Here is a 17,503-nt window from a genome sequence, read left to right on the forward strand (position 1 = left end):
GTTTCCCCTGTTGACAATAGTCTACATGCAGACTTCGCTCTCTCCTCAGCTCAACTTAGATAATCCCTTCTCATATAATATCTATTTCCCTCTCTCCTTTCCACGACTTTAATTTTACCGCTTGTCAAGCTTCTTAAGCGCATTTCATTTTCTTTTGCGGAGGGCACACGCGTTATAGGCTTCCTGCACATAAGCCGGGCTTCTAATTTTGACTTGACCACGACGTCAATATCCTCGTCTCGGCATGGTGTACATTTCCCTCCGTCTCCAAAAAGGGCTATACTGGAAAAGAGTGTGCCTTTGAAATTGTTATCGCAGAATCATTTGCAAATCTCCTTGGACCTCATATTGCCGGGAAACGGCTCCCACGGAAAGTACAATGGAGCACGCCTTGATGTCTCGATGGACTAGCGATGTGACGCTAGACATTGACCCTTTGCCTCTGACACAACGGAGGGGCCTCATCGCCGTTTCTGTTATGGCCTTCCTCTCATTTCTTGCCACGGCATCTCTCCTGAGTTTCATCACGTTCCGCCTCGTTTTCTGGAAATCATACTTCCGGAGTTATATCGGTTACAACCAATACATCATTTTGATCTATAACCTAGTTCTCGCCGATTGTATACAATCAGTGGGATTCCTGCTCTGTCTGCAATGGATCTTTACCGACAAGATTGAGTCAGGTACATCGGGTTGCTTTTTCCAGGGCCTGTTTCTCCAAATTGCAAACCCCGGAAGCGGTCTTTTTGTTCTCGCTATCGCCTTCCATACGTTTCTTCTCGTCGTCTGGGGAATCAAAATGCCTTACAAAGTCTTTGTCGCCTTCGTTTGTGGGATCTGGGCTTTTGTCATTACAATTATAATGACAATTCCTCTGGCAACTCACGGCGCTGATATTTTTGTTCCCTCTGGTGCCTGGTGTTGGATTAACGAAGACTACGAAAGTTTACGTCTCTGGACTCATTATTTTTGGATTTTCTTGGCTGAATTTGGCACTGTCTGTCTCTACGCGGTGATGTACTTTCAACTTCGCCGACAGATTACTGCGTCCTCAATTCTTGGCAATAGCCAAATAGAGAGCCTGAAGCGCCTGCGTCGTGTGGTTGGATATATGACTATCTATCCTACTGTCTATCTGATCCTTTCTCTGCCGTTGGCTGCTGGACGCATGGCAAACGCGAACGGCGATCTACCATCTGTCGCCTTTTTCTGCTGTGCTGGTGGGTGTCAATATCCTACCTCTGTTTGCAAGAAAGTGCCGTTGTGACTAATTTCCTCTCAGGTGCCCTTATTACAAGCTCCGGTCTCGTTGACGTTACCCTATATACGCTTACCCGCCGTAATCTGATCATCGATTCCGAACCCAGCCATGGTCGCTCCTATGACAGATTCGCCAGCGACCGTGGACGCAATGGTGATACACACTTAACCACCATCACGGCCGCTCCAAAGTCCCGAAAGCTGGGTGGCAAGGACAGCAGGATGGTGGCTGAGAAGGACGGGTCGACAGATAACATCGTCCAGTCGGGCGTGGAGATGGCGCCAATTGGAAAGGTCTACCAGGAGACCACCATAGAAGTCACCAGCGAGCCCGCATATCCCTCTGATGGAGAAAGCGAGCGTTTCAGCAAAGACGGTTACAATGAGACTCCCACGCGAAAGGTTTGGAGACAATAAGATCTTCGGAACTCATATATAACCCCTTTTTTCTACATAATTAGTTCACCCTTTGTTACTTTCAGGCTCGTACATGTATATAAGCGATGAAATACATTGCTAATTCTACTCTTCCTTACCCTTCCTATGGCAGTTAAATGGCTGAGGTCAAGAATCAGTATAACTAGGATCAAGCTTTCCGATGTAACCCTAAACTTTAATCTCTCTAGGACTTTTGCAGCAGGATATTCTTCTTGTGGAAGCCGGAAATTCTATCAAAAAGGCCAAGAAGGCACGGCGATGATTTCAATATTATAGCGACACCGAACTTCCCATTCATCGCCGGACGTAGAAATATAGCGAATATAAGTCGACTCTACGACGCTTCTCTCGAAAGTGTCGTAGAGTCGGTAAATTTCCTCCACCAGCTACTTTAGCTGAATTGGAACGCTCTAAAGAGCGGTGCCGGAAATGAAAACTCCTATTCCAAGAGCAATGTACATCCATGTTATCTTTGGATCCACCGTCAGCGGCAAGACAGCCATCGCGATAAACGTTCCCACCGACACAGTCGACAGGTACATCGCCATAACCAATGACCTCATTGACTTCGGTGCCTTAGCATCCGCGTACTCTAGACCTGCTAATGATGCAAGGCATTCAGAGAGAGCAATCAAGACATATGCAGGAGCCTTCAAGAGCATAGATATTTTGTTAGGTACCTTTCCATTCATACAGCTCATAGCCCGCGGGTGATCATAGCAAGGAGGAGATGCATAAATGGTTCGTTGAACGAAGGCAGAATATAGCAAGGAAAGACCACATATCATGAACCCCGCGGTGATTCTATTGATTTGGTGAACGGGAAATCCAAACTTCCGCATGCTGGGAAAGATAATGCGATCAAGGACAGGAAGCAATATGAGTGTTGTGATAGGATTTATATATGTCGATCGCAACTTGGAAGTGTGGCTAGTTCCCGGGAAAGAAATCAAGCGTTCTGCTTGCAGGCTGCAAAAGCCATAACGGAGAAGTTGGACAAGATCTTGGACAAGTTTGCGATATCAGAGTTCCAGGCAACTCCTGATGTCGCGAAAAGCACTGACGTGAGCCCGATGTCAGTTCTGACGCCTAATACTGACAGTTTCCTCACTGGTGGAGCTGGGGAGATTGGTGCTCTCAATCTGGACGATTACGAGAATTTTGATCTAATGTCTTGGGCAATCGATTTCGACCTGGGAAACACGGCCAACAACTGGACTATGATGTAAAAATCAAATTCATTTGTCGCATGTTTTGCGACGCAACTTCCCACAGGCCTTGTCGTGTGTAAGTAATACTTCGAAAATCTCAGGTCAATGAACAGTAGGGTTAAGCCGGAAGCTGTGGGCAATAACGCGTTTGGTATATTGCGCGCAAAACCGGTGTCGTCGAAATTGGTCTGGGCGGGGTTGCTTTGACAGTTGGGTACGCCCAGGCAACAAGGCTCAATGGCGTGTTCAATTTCTAGCATGAAATATCTATCTTTAATCCAACTTAATACCTTGAACGCGTAGACCGACGCCTGCCAACATTGACCTTCTCTTCACCCTCTTCTTTCTTTACCACTGGGTTGCTCTTACGCTTCGTACCACGGCCCTTGGACTCCGTTTTCTCTCCAGCATCTGAATCATTTTCCTGCTTCACATCCCGCTTTCGCTTCGAAGACGCCCCATTGCCATCGTCTTCAATCTCTTTCGCAACAGCGCCGGTCTTCTTCTGGACCGCCGGAACGACAGCACTCGTACGGCCACCAACAGTCAGAAATGTGATCTTGTCCCCGTTAGGAAGCATGGATGGTTGGTTCTTTTTGCCCTTGCCCCAGCGATGCTTGAAAAGCCAGTGCTCAGGAAACTTCTCCGAGTCTGCTAGGACATCGATGGAAGTGGAACACACATAGTGGATCGATGTATGAAGTTCTTTTATCTGGTCATCGGACAACGTGTTGCTGTATTGCTCAGGGTGGAGTTTGGCATGGTACAGGATCTCATCTCTGAAAGACTTGTCAGTACACTTTCTGGCCAAACCAATGTGGGAAAGACCTACCCCATCCAATTACCAATGCCACTGATGTTGACCTGATCAAGGAGAAGAGCCTTGATGGGGACCTTCTTACTCCTCAGCTTCTCTATCAACCATGTTTCTGTCACGATATCTTTATCTGCAACCGGGTCCGGCCCGTTCTCCTTGAGAGGAGTGTGTTGGCGAATGTCATCGGCGGGACAATCCACCAAGCGGATACGGCTCAATCGGCGGGGATCCACAAACGCAGCCTCGGTTTTGAGCTCATCACTGGTCTCCAGCAAAAATTTCCAATACTTGGGAGGCCACTCCTTATCTGCAGGCTTGTCCGAGCGATAGTAGTATGTGTCGGCGTCCTTGATCTTCAGCCATCCCGCCATTCCAAAGTGCATCACCGCGTGTGGAGGTGAAGACATCGTGATCCAGAAGTATTTCCCTTGTTGACCCGCGCCAACGATCTCCTTGCCGGTCATCGCCTTCTGAAACTCAGCCGCGCTGGTCCCAACCTTGCCATATACGATGTCGTCGTGCTGTGCTTGGACTTTGGACAGGGTTTTTCCCACCAGGTGTTGGCGGATAAAATGCACAATGCGTGACACCTCTGCAAGTTCGGGCATATTGACAGGGGTATCCAAATAATGCAATCAACAAAAGTATCAATCGGGGTTTGAATGTATGTACGATCGTCCACAGTCGTCAGCCCCAGGTCGACGCGACGATCCCGGCCCGCGTGACGCGCTGTCACATGACCTCCTGTAGAATTACTTGGATGTACTTTTTCCATTTTTCCATTTCATACACCTACCGAAAGTCTATTCGAGACAATAAAGCTGTTATGTGGTTACGTATGTTATATCTCGGTCTATGTTTAAAGGAAAACGTACCAAAAGACCAAGGTTACGTTGATTATCTACCTACTCATTTCGTTAGAGGCGCCAGTTCAACTTTCCATTATGACGACTCATGGGATACCCATCTTCTATTTCTCTGATTATGGGATGTATCCGAGTCAATTAGCTAAATTTAGTCAAATGACTCGATCGTTAAACTTGACCAGACTCTCATACACAGCCTGAGGCGCCAACTTCGCTGATATTACTCATCGAAGACGCTAATCCCGATGGGGACAGCTATGCGTTCACTGCGGCGAGTTCAACGACGATAACCTCACAAGCCATTTTTGCCCGCTGGAATCGCATCGCTCTGGCTGGGTCGCAATAAGTTCATCCTGCTTTCCATTCCGACACCGTGCCTGCCTTGATAGTACCCTACTGTCCAGGCCACTAAATCCTGTCGCCGATAGCCCTGTTCACCCGCGTCTCCACCCAAGCTGGATTGGTTCTGGGCATCAACGGCAAATCGAAGTTCGGGGGAGCCAGCCAACAAGAAAATGTCACAGGCCTCATCCACGGAGGTTCCGGCGCTGACTCCTCAGTTCTGCTTCGATGAAAGACTACTTCGGGGTTCGTTGCATTTCACGATCGTTTCCTGGGACTGCCTCCAAACTGACTATAAATTCGTCTTCAGATTTCCTCCGTATCTCCCGATCGACTATCGATGATTCGATTTCGCAAAATCTCAATGCGTTAATGACGCCCGCTCGGGAGGGATTTGACCCGGCGTCTACCGCCACACGGCAAACCGACACCAGAGCTCAGAAACCGATCGAGCCGAATGCGTGCCAAGGCTTCAAGGATAACGTACTATTCCCATCGTGGCAGACTCGCTCGGACGTCTTGAACTACTGTGCCGGTGTTGCCACGAGTCCCGACCCCGAGGACCCGGATCTGATTCTGCGAGAGACAGAATCCGCCCGAGACCGAGAAAGGGTGGTCAATGAACGATTGGACCCTTATTCAGCTCGCTTCTTCCCTCGGGAAGCTCGAACCGAATCTCTGGCAAACTTGGTTCGCAACCAACGCACCGTGGAAGAGATCATTCGGTCTCGGACATGGGGCATGGTGACCGAGAGATGCGGTGGCTCCTCGGCGTCTTGGGAGGATGATCTGAATACCTGGCGGCAGAACCATCGGCGATAAGGCATCTGTCTATGCAAGAACAGGCCATAGCACAACTGCATATGGTCTGGTTGATAACCGGGCTCTTGCAACTCTCATGTCTTGCCAGGACTAAGGCTCTCTTTGTGCCCGAGTGTACATTACTGCATATATAGCGTTGCTATTCTATGAATATCATCATATACATATAAGCCTTCCGTGAAATCTAAGTTGTATAGTTGCATGAGAAGTAGTGCATATTAGCGTTGGAGGTACGCATGTACCAATATGCAAGGGAAAAAAGCTTTTGAAGACGCTCGAGGGTAACACGAAAAGCCCTGCCGTGGGTGCTTGCATTGACGTCCTGGCCCACTACGTGCAGATGTAAGAAGAAAATCAGTCATCGGTAGAATTGTGTTCGAGTTGATCGTTGACGCAGTTGGGCCTATCTTATCGGCTCATTCGCACTGCCAAGGTCGGACTCGGAGAAGCCGCTCCCCGCACACTTCGATTCCTCCCTCGCACAAGTTAATCGACCCAGCATCGCCCACCATGCCGCAACCATTGAATTCCAAGGATCAGTCCTTGTTCCGTCAAGTGGTTCGCAACTTTGAGCAGAAGCAATACAAGAAAGGTCCGCTGCCCCGCTCAATCGCCCGCGCCCGGGTCCCGTGAGCTAACTGCATTTTCATCGCAACAGGCCTCAAGACGGCAGACCAAGTTCTAAAGAAGAACCCCAAACATGGCGATACACAGGCGATGAAAGCTCTGATCATGAGCCACATGAATCAGCTGGAGGAGGCGTTCGTCCTGGCCAAGGAGGCCTTGCGCAATGACATGAAATCGCACATCTGCTGGCACGTTTACGGATTACTATACCGGCAGGAAAAGAATTACGAGGAAGCGATCAAGGCCTACCGCTTTGCCTTGCGCCTCGAGCCTGAATCTCAGCCCATCCAGCGTGACTTGGCCCTCCTCCAGATGCAGATGCGCGATTTCCAGGGATACATTCAGAGCCGCACTACGATGCTGCAGGCCCGCCCGGGCTTCCGCCAAAACTGGACCGCGCTTGCGATTGCCCACCACTTGTCCGGAGATCTCGCGGAGGCGGAGAAGGTTTTGACCACCTTTGAGGACACACTGAAGGGCTCCCCTTCCGTCCAGGATATGGAGCACTCCGAGGCCCTACTATACAGGAACTCGATCATCGCGGAGTCTGGAGATCTGGAGAGAGCTTTGGAGCACCTTGAAAAGGTCGGCTACCGGTGTACCGATGTTCTTGCGGTCATGGAGATGACGGCCGACTATCTCCTGCGACTTGGTCGCAAGACAGAGGCGGCAGAGGCTTACACTGCCCTTCTGGAGCGCAATTCCGAGAATTCTCTTTACTACAATGGTTTGATCCAGGCCAAGGAGATTCCGGAGAATGACCACAAGGTCCTGAAGGCTTTGTATGACGAGTGGGTGGAGAAGTACCCTCGCGGCGATGCGGCTCGTCGCATCCCTCTCGACTTCTTGGAGGGAGATGATTTCAAGCAGGACGCGGATTCATATCTGCAGCGTATGCTCAAGAAGGGAGTCCCGTCGCTCTTCGCCAACATCAAGATGCTCTACACCAACCCTGCCAAGCAGGATGCAGTGCAGGCACTGGTGGAGGGATATGTCTCTGGAAAGTCTGGCTCCCAGGCCAATGGCGCTGCGGAGACCAATGGCAACAACAACGAGTTCTTGGCATCATCCTATTACTTTTTGGCTCAACATTACAACTTTCACCTCAGCCGCAACCTCCCCAAGGCTATGGAGAATGTCGACAAGGCTATTGAAATCTCCCCCAAGGCTGTTGAATACCAAATGACCAAGGCTCGGATCTGGAAGCACTATGGCAATACTGTGAAGGCCGCAGAGGAGATGGAGAAGGCTCGTCTGCTGGACGAGAAAGACCGACACATCAACACCAAGGCCGCCAAGTATCAGCTACGCAACAATGAGAACGACAAGGCCTTGAACCTTATGAGCAAGTTCACCCGCAACGAGACCGTCGGTGGAGCGATGGGAGATCTCCACGAGATGCAGTGCGTTTGGTATCTGACCGAGGATGGTGAAGCGTACCTGCGACAGAAGAAGCTGGGCCTTGCCCTCAAGCGCCTTCACGCAGTCTACAACATCTTTGACACTTGGCAGGAGGACCAGTTCGATTTCCACAGCTTCTCCCTGCGCAAGGGTATGGTCAGAGCGTACGTGGACATGGTGCGCTGGGAAGACCGCCTGCGCGAGCACCCATTCTACACAAGAATTGCTATTGCGACTATCAAGGCCTATCTCCTTCTCAACGATCAGCCAGACCTTGCCCACGGTCCCATTCCAAGCGGTGCCAACGGCATCGATGCTACAGACGAGGCTGAGAGGAAGAAGGCCCTCAAGAAGGCCAAGAAGGAGCAACAGCGGTTGGAGAAGATCGAAGCCGACAAGCGCGAGGCACGGAAGGCCGCCGCTGCCAACGCCAAGAGTGTTGATGGAGAGGTCAAGAAGGAAGACCCCGATCCTCTTGGTAACACCCTAGTCCAGACCAAGGAACCGCTCAAGGATGTCATGAAGTTCTTGACACATCTGCTTGAACAAAGCCCGAAGAACATTGAGGCGCAGTGCCTTGGCTGCGAGGTCTACCTCAGGAGAAGTAAGTTCATTGTCCATAGATATGAGTCGCACATGGCTAACCTGACATTCTACAGACAAGCATCTGCTCGCCTTGAAGTGCCTCAAGGCTGCTCATGCTATCGACTCTTCCAACCCCACCCTCCACCTTGAGCTCATCCAATTCCGCAAGGCCCTTGACACCCTCTCCGAGCCTCTTCCCGCCCAGACTGCCGAGGTTGTTAACGCCGAATTCGAGGAGCTCCTCCCGAAGTCCCAGAAGCTTGAGGAATTCAACGAGTCGTTCCTGTCCAACAACAAGAACAGCGTCGCTCACGTTCAAGCTGCTCTTTCCGCCCGTCAGCTCCTGAAACCTGACTCGAAGGCACAGTGTGAGAAGGACCTCCTGGCTACCCTCGACTCGCCCGATATCACCATTGACGAGGCCGTCTCCGCCCTCGATATTCTGGACAAGTGGGCCAGTGACAAGACTGCCTTCGCCCAGAAGGCGAGCAAGAAATGGCCGGAGTCTTCCGTCTTCGACCTGAACTGATTTCACTCGAACGAGAGACATGAACCATGCCACAGCCACCGTCTGGTTCATCACCCACGGCCGAATTTGCTCCGTCAGAAGATCAAAGTATTTGTGGTACGGCTGTGAATATAGCCAACGTATACTGGCTTTTGCGATTGGAGTCTATGAAAAGGGGAAATAGACCACACAGTGGACCACACAAGGGGATGATATGCCTGCAATCAATCAATCTCAAAAAAGAATATACAGAAGTTAAAAACATCCAAAATATATCAGTACAGTATCTATTATCCATATTTCCTATCGCTTGAGGAGTGAGGTGTAATCAACACCTCGCTCTATGTAAGTCATTTTAGTTCCAGATCAGATTGTAGAGATGGTCTACCTAGATACATTGCACCCTGCCATGTACAACATCCCATAGAAAACAGACAGAAAGCGCCTCTAATATACAACCGAGGGGAGGATAGTGTATGCAAATTGGGAAAACATGACCCATGCAAAGAGAAACAAAACAAAACACCCACGTCCATCTATGGTATAGCACAAGGGTTCCCGGATCAAGATGCAGTATTTACGCATCCTCCTCATCGACATTAGGGAGGATCGGCTTCTTCCTGATAGTCTCCTCATCCTCGCCATAGCCGTACTTGATCCACATCTTCTTCCAGTAGGGAACGGTGGCCGGGCGCTCCTGGCCGAGGATGTACTCCGTTTGGTTGAAGATACGCTGAGCACGGGCTTCGTCCTCAGGCGAAAGAATGGCGGTCTGCATGCGGGAGGCAATGCGGGGGTCGAGCACGACGTCGGCCAGCCACTCGCGCTCCTTGTCGGCCTCGTCGCGCTTGTGGACGGACTTGTGCCATTCCTTTTCTTCCGCCTCCAGGACGTTCTGTTGCTCGTAGTTACAGCGCGAGAGCTCGGTAAATGAGCCATCAGGGGATGGAGCGGAGTCAACGCTGGCTCCGCTCAGCTGGGAGTCTGTGCTGAAAGATTCCTCGCGGTAGGGTCTTGAGCTTGCGGCGAGAACGGCGGCGGCAACCTCGCGGCCGATGTTCTCAGCCACGTGTCGTTCGTTGAGGTAGCGGTAGAGTCGGATGGGTGTGTTCAGGAAGCCGAGGATGTGGGGGAATTCAATGGGGACGGAGTTGTCGAAGGACTGGGGCAGGGAAGGAGGGAGAGAGGCGGAGGAGTATTCGGCAGGATAGATGTAAGCAGGTGCAGGACCGATAGGCTTGGGCTTCTCCTTTTCCTTCTCCTTCTCCTCTTTCTTCTCTTCGGTCTTTTCTTCGCTCCCCTTGAGGGTCTTCTCAAGGGTCTCGACATTCGCCTGCATGTCAGATGGCTCATCGCCAGTGGCAATGTCTTTCATGGCCTCTTCAGCTGCCTCATTTCCGGAGGGAACCGAAACGTCGACCGGGGGAGGCGGAGGGTCCAAGGGTCCAAGCCAACCCTCATGCAAGCCGCGGACATATTCCTTCCATGTGTGGCGGCCGATGACCAAGTCACCCTTGGGACCGGGCTCGTCCTGGATTCCCATGCGCTCCCGCTGGTCAAGTACGGCGGACTCGACTGTGGGCTCCGACACAACTGTACTCTGCTCACCAGCCTTCCGTCGCAGCTTGCGGATGTTCTCCGCAGTGCCAGCTCGCACATCTCCCTCCCGGCGACCTTCAACCACGTGGTAATCCAGCGCGGCTGCAGTCAAGATGGGCTTGACATATTCCTTAAAGTGGTCGTGAGCGACGCGCATACCATCGCCCGGCGGCGCAGCGAGATAAACGGTCAACTTTCGGCGCATCTGCTCCACCGCCAGCGGCTCGGTTGCGAGATGGGCTACGAGGTCGCACCATTTCTGCTGCGCACGGCGTTTCTCGCGGCGGTCGTAGATGATAGCACCAGCAAAGGAGCCAGTGATGGTCAAGAATATCATCCAGTTTCGGGAAGGAAGTCTGAACCGGAAATTGGGCATGCCTGTTGCATCGCATTGCATTAGTGTTCCCTGTGCTTCTCGGGCTTCTCAAGTTGCGGAGATGGGACTATACCGAGTGCTCTGAAGGCAGGGTTTGCAGCTTTGGGGGCCGCCTTAGGCTTGGCGGTGCCAGAGGCCGCAGAACTGGACGATTCGGCCATTGTTGATCGCAGGTCTCGGAGTCAACGGTGACGAGCATAAAAAAGTCGCGCCCGACTTCCGGCGCGGGAGTTGATCCGCGCATCACGTGCGCGGGTCTATAGGCGCCTCTCGTATTTGGTTGTTGTCCAACTCGAACCACAGAGATTTCACCGAGGGATAGTTTGATGACTTGAATGCTTCTTGATTATGCTATCTGCGACCTACCATCTAATTGATGTGTTTCATCTCAAAAAGTGCCCGATGTAGGATCACCGTTTAGCGCGATCGCCTCGTGCGAGAGCTGTCGCTGCGTTAAAATTCTTGTTGACAATCAGACTGGAATGTGCCGACAATGTGAACCCGTGCCCCTCCCCCTTGAAATTCCATAAGAGGGGTGTGTGTTTCCAATAGTTCGGATTGACGGGTGGATCCTAGATCTAAACTGCTGTGAGCAGTGAGTGGCCGGATATTAGACTCCCTCATGGTCCCCGTATTCCTAGAGCGTAGAATAAAAGGAGAGACGGTGTTTCACGCTTCAGCCAGTAGATTAAGAAATCACGAAACCACGAAACCACGAAACAGCACATCAGCACGAAACAGACCAACCAGGGGGCCATCAGGAAGGGTGGATTATCGCCTGAGCCACCGCTCCTTTCACCTCCCCGCCCTCTCCTTTCTCCATCCACTTTCCCACCTTCGTTTGAACTCCTCCCATCCGGTGTCAGGAGCAAACTATTCATCATGGATCCGAACAACCCGAACAATCCTAACAACCCGAATCGCCTGAATATGAATTTCGGGTATGACCAGAACTACAATGCGGCCAACAACCGTGCCTATCCCACCACCCCCTCCGCGTTTCCCCAGCCGATCTACCAGACTCAGGGGGCCCAGGACTACGTCGATCCCTCCAATCCCGCCTACGCCCCGGGATACTTCGTGAACAACGGCTATGCCCCTCAACAGCAGCAGTATGCCCAGCAGCAGCAGCAGCAGCAACAGCAGCAACAGCAACAGCAGCAGTACGCACAACAGCAAGCATTGCAGTCGCCCCAGCCCGCCTACCAAACTCGCATGGGTTACGCCAACGACGGCACCAATGGTCTCATTCAACAATTCTCCAACCAGGACCTGAACGCCAACCGTGGGAACTTCTTCAACCGCGCAGCCTCTCCTGCCCAGCGACCTCGTACCGCCGGCGGTTCCCCCGCCGCAGGCCCAACCCAGGCCGCACACTTGGCTCCTCCGGTGCCTCGTAGCCCTCGACCCCCGGCGGAGAATGAGGAGCTGCAGCGATTCCCAGATCGCTATTCAGAGAATGTGCACAAGCGAGGCAAGGCCGCAAAGGAGCTGGTGACGGTCTTCTTCCATGAGAACATCGAAAGGGCCCGGGATCGCAACATGCGGTATGTATCTGGTTATTTTGTTCTCTTGTCAATACTCGACGCTGACTTGTGCGTTCTTTAGTTCCGTGGACCTTGACAAGACCCTCCGTGATACCAACGTCCCCTCCGAGCAGAAGCGCCAGGATGCCGAGTCCATTTCGAAGCAGGAATCTGACTTCCTCCGTTTCCTGCGAACTAAGGAGACCCCACAGAACTTCCAGACCATCAAGATCATCGGCAAGGGTGCTTTCGGTGAGGTAAAATTGGTGCAGCGCAAGACCGACGGCAAGATCTATGCCCTCAAGTCTTTAATCAAGACGGAGATGTTCAAGAAGGACCAGCTGGCACACGTTCGTGCCGAGCGTGATATTCTGGCGGACTCAAAGGACAACCCATGGCTCGTGAAGCTGCACGCGTCCTTCCAGGACACGGCTTACCTGTATCTTCTGATGGAGTTCTTGCCTGGTGGTGATCTGATGACGATGCTCATCAAGTATGAGATTTTCTCGGAGGACATTACCCGGTTCTACATGGCTGAGGTTGTCATGGCCATCGAAGCTGTCCACAAGCTTGGCTTCTTGCACCGTGACATCAAGCCTGATAACATTCTTCTTGACCGGGGTGGTCACGTCAAGCTGACTGACTTCGGTCTGTCGACCGGAGGCAAGAAGACCCACGACAATGCCTACTACCAGAACCTACTCAAGAACTCAACATCAAAGGACCGGAACCGCAATTCTGGTTACTTCAACGATGCCATCAACTTGACTGTTTCGAACCGTGGCCAGATCAACACCTGGAGAAAATCCCGTCGTGCCATGGCGTACTCGACTGTCGGAACCCCCGACTATATTGCCCCTGAGATCTTCAACGGCCAGGGTTACACCTACCTTTGCGATTGGTGGTCCGTTGGTGCCATCATGTTCGAGTGTCTCGTCGGCTGGCCTCCGTTCTGTGCTGAAGACACCCACGACACCTACCGGAAGATCGTTAACTGGCGCGAATGCCTTTACTTCCCTGATGAGCTGGTTCTCTCTCGTGACTCTGAATCGTTGATCCGAAGGTAAGATAACTTTGAATATGGAACAAACCTGAATTAGAATACTAACTAGAGGTTTACAGCTTCTTGTGTGATCCTGAGCACCGCATCGGCAGCGAGGGCGGCCAGCATGGTGGCGCAACTCAGATCAAAAACCATCCGTTCTTCCGCGGTGTTGTGTGGGAGCAGCTTCGGAGCATTCGTGCGCCGTTCGAGCCGCGTCTCAGTTCCAACATCGATGTGTCCTACTTCCCGATTGACGAGATCCCCCAGGAGGATACCAGTGCCATTCACCGTGCCCAGGCCCGCGCCATGCCAGACTCCCAGGAAGCCGAGATGAGCTTGCCCTTCATTGGCTACACCTACAAGGCCTTCAACGCTTTCCAGGGCAGCTAGATTCGGTTGCGTTTTATCTCCCGAGAACTCTCAGCCGGTTAGCTGCCGATATAGAAGGGTCACGATGAAGCAGGCAGGGCTTGCATCTATGTTATCTCTACTGGCTCCTGGCTTGGTGGAGACTCGGGACTATCCTTATCACGAATTCGTCTTCAGCATATCAGCGCGATGTTTTCTGAATCATGACCCGAGCGCCATTTTTTTTTTCTTAGTTGTCGAAATCTAACGTTTGTCTATCATGGTGATCTATGCCGGGATGCCCAAGAAACACCAGGTTTTGCATTTCAGGTCTTGATTTGCATATCTTACTTGCGAAATACAAAAAGAACGCTTATTCTTATTTGAACACTGCAGATCTACAAAAGAGTTCAAGTGAAGTTGCGGTGTAAGCCACCAATGTCTCGATTCATATTCATAGGAAATGCCATCGCTTTGCAAGAATATTATAGACACAAAACAAGCCCTTGAACGCCTGAGCTCCAATCCCCACCGTAGACAGCAATCATCTTTTGTAGCAAGGCCCAAGCCGGATGTCGAAGAACGAGAAGAAAAGCAGAATCACGACCGCATAGGTGCCAAACCAGGCACACCACTGAACCGCTCCTCACGCTCAGTCTTGAACATAATCTGAATCCAAAACTCCTTGCTATCCTCATCAAACCATGTCCAATACCTCCCTTCCCGCCGATCAATCTCCTTCGCCTGCAACTTAAACCCGCAAGTCTGATATGGCTCCGCCGCAACAACCAGGTACTGGAACTCATTATCGGGCTCCTCAATCTTCTGCTCAAACGCCGACATAAACCGCACACGCGGCAGAACACCCGGCGTGATTTCCTGATACTGGAGCTGGAAAAGCAAGCCCGTCTGCCGCGTCAACGGATCCCGCACTTTGGTAATCTTGTATCCCGGCCGTCCGATCTTGATCGTCTGCTTCTTGACCTGCACGCCCATGGTGCCGGGCATGCTCGATGGGTCTTGGTTCTTGCCTTCGCGCTGCTCGCGCGCGGCGCGCCGGGCTAGGTTCGTTTGGTGCTTTTTCCCCTGCGTGTGCGCCAGGTACGAGCCATCGTTTTGGTGGACTGTCAAGCAGAGTCGACACTCGAAGCTGCCGACGTGGTTTTTGAAGAAGTAGGGGTCTTTATCGAGGTCGATTGTTTCCAGCGCGAGCTTGCGCAGGCGCTCGCGACGGTCGGCGTTGGTGGCGGACCTGTCGGCGACACCGCCGCCGCCGAACTTGGAGCCTGCTCGGTTCTGGAGAGTGTTAGTACCGATGATAACGAGAGTCTAGTGAGTCTAGATGTGAGTGAGAGAAAGGTGCTTACCTGGTAATCCATGGTGATCTGTTAACTGGGGAAGTTGGAGATGGCAAATCTGCGGAAGAGAGATAAAAGCGGTTATGTAAGCGCCTGCAGGCCGTTCGTGTACACACTTGAACGAATCTCACTCTACGTCTGGGAATTCGATTCTCAAAGAGAATGGCTTCTGGTCTAGTTGGTCAACGTCGGTCCTTTGACGGCCAGCTATGCACCATTCGCTACGTGGGCAGCGTCCAGGGCACCGCGGGCGACTGGCTCGGCGTCGAATGGGACGACGCAAGTAGAGGCAAGCACTCGGGCGAACACAAGGGATTACGCTACTTTACATGTTGGTCTTGCATTGAAAATTGTCTTTTTGAATGTCCACTAATCCGGTTCACAGGCAAAAATAGCCAGCCCACGGCGGGGTCATTTGTCCGCCCCTCCAGGCCATCAGAACCCCCGCGCAGCTTCTTAGAGGCTCTGCGCGAGAAATATGCCTCTGAGCCTGAGCAGGAAGATGATGGGAGCACTTCCATGAATAAAGCTGCACCCAAGAATGCCATTAAGATCAGCAGCAAGGTTGTCGAGGAGGTCGGCTTTGACAAGATCCGCAGGCAGATGGCGGAACTACAAGAGCTGCGTATTGTCATCCTGGATGGGCTCCGCCTTGCTGGGGTATTGTCTTCTTACGATCAGGCTCATGACCAAGTCCAAGAATATGCTGGACAAATCGCAGCTACTTGCCCGAAGATCGTTGAGTTGGATCTCAGTCGAAATCTGTTGAGCCGCTGGCGTGATGTTTGGGAAATTTGCAATCAACTGAAGCATCTCAGACGCTTGAAGGTGAAGTGAGTCAGCTCTACCTTTGCGGCATAAAGCCCTCCTTCTTCAGTCTTGCAATGATATGTGAGCTGACTCGAAGTATAGCGGAAATCGATTCCAACCTCTGGAAGAAGGTTTGGTCTTCGAGGGAATCACTGAACTGCATCTGGAGGAAACCCTCCTCAGTTGGGACGAAGTACGTGAAAAGAATTCATCACCGAGGTACCTGACATTAACATATCGCATAGATTGCCGAAGTGGCTTCTCGATTCCCATCACTCACCTCTCTGACGGCATCTGAAAACCAACTTAAAGCAACCACTCGTCCACTTCCCAATAGCATCACCACGCTGACCCTCGAGTGGAACGAGATCTCCTCACTATCATCAATCCGCCACCTAGCATCTCTTCCAAACCTACAGCATCTCTCCCTCCGCGGGAACAATATCGTCAGCATTACCTCCGACCCCAACAGCACCCTGGATTTCCAATTCCCACCTACCGTCCATTCAATCGACCTCTCCCGCAACAATATATCGTCATGGAAATTCCTAAACCACCTCCCAACCCTGTTCCCAGGCCTCACAACCCTCCGCCTTTCCGCAAACCCTCTATACGACCAGCCACCTCTTCCCCTTGCCATTGCAGCCGCCACATCCACAATGAGCGCCTCCAAACCCATGACAGTCGACGAAGCCTTCATGCTCACACTCGCCCGCTTCCCGTCCACCCTCCGCACCCTGAACTTCAGCAAAATCTCGTTGCAGGATCGCTCTAATGCGGAGATGTATTACCTGTCCCTCATCGGCAAGACGCTCTCTGCTACCTCTGAAGAAGAAGAGCCGAGCATTCTTGCCGAGCATCCGCGCTATAGTGAGCTGTGTGAGATTTACGGTGAGCCGATGATCACTAGGGCCGTTGTCGCTGATGGGTCGGGGAAACGAGTGATTCATCCGCGGTCTGTGGCGGCGCGGTTGGTGAAGATGGCGTTCCGTCTTTCTGACGCGGTGTCGACGGTGTCTAATGAGCTAGACGGGCAAGTCCACGTTAAAGAGATCCCGGGTTCTTTCAATTCGTACCAGGTGAAGGCTCTCGTGGCCCGGTTGTTCGGGCTCCCTCCGTTTGGATTCAAGTTGGTTTGGGAGACGGATGAGTGGGATCCCATCGAGAAAGATGCGGGTGAAGAAGGTGCTGATTGGGATGGTGATAGCGATGATGAGGCGGAAGGGGCTAATCCCGGTCCAACCTCAGAGGATGAGAGTCGCTTTGTGCGGCGGGAGGTCGAGTTGGTGGAATCGACAAGGGATATTGGGTTCCTATTCCAGGGTGAGACGGGCGAGATGAAGATTAGAGTTGAGGTGTCTCCTGTATAGCACACTCTCATGAAATCGTCACGTCAACGGTACATAATTGAATACTAGAGTCTTGAGATATCTACAATCGATGCAAGAATTTGATCTAGTAATGTTCTTTCAACTATGAACTAATGGACGTTAGCGATCCAACAGGAGTTGGGTGCCACTGGGTATGGAACTCCCGCGAATAAGTAAAAAGCGAGATATGCTCA

The 17,503-nt window shown here is 51.8% G+C and overlaps 9 protein-coding genes across 9 annotated transcripts; 6 read left to right on the forward strand and 3 right to left on the reverse strand.

Annotated features, from left to right (window-relative positions):
• Positions 1-379: 379 nt before the first annotated feature.
• Positions 380-1,677, forward strand: N7498_009812 (uncharacterized protein; the record flags this gene model as incomplete). The annotated part of the gene is made up of 2 exons (XM_058456868.1): positions 380-1,220; positions 1,283-1,677. The coding sequence occupies 2 exons, from the start codon at positions 380-382 to the stop codon at positions 1,675-1,677; spliced, it is 1,236 nt and encodes a 411-aa protein (XP_058303767.1).
• Positions 1,678-2,151: 474 nt separating this feature from the next.
• Positions 2,152-2,927, forward strand: N7498_009813 (uncharacterized protein; the record flags this gene model as incomplete). Its single annotated transcript, XM_058456869.1, has 2 exons — positions 2,152-2,374; positions 2,677-2,927. The coding sequence occupies 2 exons, from the start codon at positions 2,152-2,154 to the stop codon at positions 2,925-2,927; spliced, it is 474 nt and encodes a 157-aa protein (XP_058303768.1).
• Positions 2,928-3,192: 265 nt separating this feature from the next.
• On the reverse strand, positions 3,193-4,334 carry N7498_009814 (putative formamidopyrimidine-DNA glycosylase; the record flags this gene model as incomplete). Its single annotated transcript, XM_058456870.1, has 2 exons — positions 3,193-3,688; positions 3,742-4,334. The coding sequence occupies 2 exons, from the start codon at positions 4,332-4,334 to the stop codon at positions 3,193-3,195; spliced, it is 1,089 nt and encodes a 362-aa protein (XP_058303769.1).
• Positions 4,335-4,996: 662 nt separating this feature from the next.
• Positions 4,997-5,756, forward strand: N7498_009815 (MIX23 family protein; the record flags this gene model as incomplete). The annotated part of the gene is made up of 2 exons (XM_058456871.1): positions 4,997-5,180; positions 5,245-5,756. Exons 1-2 carry the CDS (start codon positions 5,108-5,110, stop codon positions 5,754-5,756), a joined length of 585 nt encoding a protein of 194 aa, XP_058303770.1. The 5' UTR covers positions 4,997-5,107.
• Positions 5,757-6,240: 484 nt separating this feature from the next.
• N7498_009816 (peptide alpha-N-acetyltransferase complex A subunit NAT1) lies at positions 6,241-8,913 on the forward strand. The gene is made up of 3 exons (XM_058456872.1): positions 6,241-6,348; positions 6,415-8,388; positions 8,444-8,913. Exons 1-3 carry the CDS (start codon positions 6,267-6,269, stop codon positions 8,896-8,898), a joined length of 2,511 nt encoding a protein of 836 aa, XP_058303771.1. The 5' UTR covers positions 6,241-6,266; the 3' UTR covers positions 8,899-8,913.
• A 541-nt stretch (positions 8,914-9,454) lies between these two features.
• On the reverse strand, positions 9,455-11,013 carry N7498_009817 (Tim22-complex subunit TIM54; the record flags this gene model as incomplete). The annotated part of the gene is made up of 2 exons (XM_058456873.1): positions 9,455-10,854; positions 10,926-11,013. The coding sequence occupies 2 exons, from the start codon at positions 11,011-11,013 to the stop codon at positions 9,455-9,457; spliced, it is 1,488 nt and encodes a 495-aa protein (XP_058303772.1).
• Positions 11,014-11,734: 721 nt separating this feature from the next.
• Positions 11,735-13,813, forward strand: N7498_009818 (serine/threonine protein kinase CBK1; the record flags this gene model as incomplete). Its single annotated transcript, XM_058456874.1, has 3 exons — positions 11,735-12,399; positions 12,461-13,441; positions 13,501-13,813. The coding sequence occupies 3 exons, from the start codon at positions 11,735-11,737 to the stop codon at positions 13,811-13,813; spliced, it is 1,959 nt and encodes a 652-aa protein (XP_058303773.1).
• A 558-nt stretch (positions 13,814-14,371) lies between these two features.
• Positions 14,372-15,150, reverse strand: N7498_009819 (spliceosome assembly protein PRP11; the record flags this gene model as incomplete). Its single annotated transcript, XM_058456875.1, has 2 exons — positions 14,372-15,067; positions 15,139-15,150. The coding sequence occupies 2 exons, from the start codon at positions 15,148-15,150 to the stop codon at positions 14,372-14,374; spliced, it is 708 nt and encodes a 235-aa protein (XP_058303774.1).
• Positions 15,151-15,291: 141 nt separating this feature from the next.
• Positions 15,292-17,309, forward strand: N7498_009820 (uncharacterized protein; the record flags this gene model as incomplete). Its single annotated transcript, XM_058456876.1, has 4 exons — positions 15,292-15,460; positions 15,515-15,962; positions 16,042-16,132; positions 16,185-17,309. 4 exons carry the CDS (start codon positions 15,292-15,294, stop codon positions 17,307-17,309), a joined length of 1,833 nt encoding a protein of 610 aa, XP_058303775.1.
• Positions 17,310-17,503: the final 194 nt, after the last annotated feature.

Source organism: Penicillium cinerascens, assembly GCF_028974065.1.
Source record: "Penicillium cinerascens strain IBT 15544 chromosome Unknown scaffold_4_segment0_segment1, whole genome shotgun sequence".
Classification (NCBI taxonomy): Eukaryota; Fungi; Ascomycota; class Eurotiomycetes; order Eurotiales; family Aspergillaceae; genus Penicillium; species Penicillium cinerascens.

Excerpts from the sequence above, each read along its gene's own strand:
- N7498_009816 (XM_058456872.1), top strand. The coding sequence starts at position 6,267 with ATGCCGCAACCATTGAATTCCAAGGATCAGTCCTTGTTCCGTCAAGTG. Across the intron at positions 6,349-6,414 it reads GCAGAAGCAATACAAGAAAG|GCCTCAAGACGGCAGACCAA; the intron begins GTCCGCTGCCCC and ends TCATCGCAACAG. Across the intron at positions 8,389-8,443 it reads CGAGGTCTACCTCAGGAGAA|ACAAGCATCTGCTCGCCTTG; the intron begins GTAAGTTCATTG and ends GACATTCTACAG.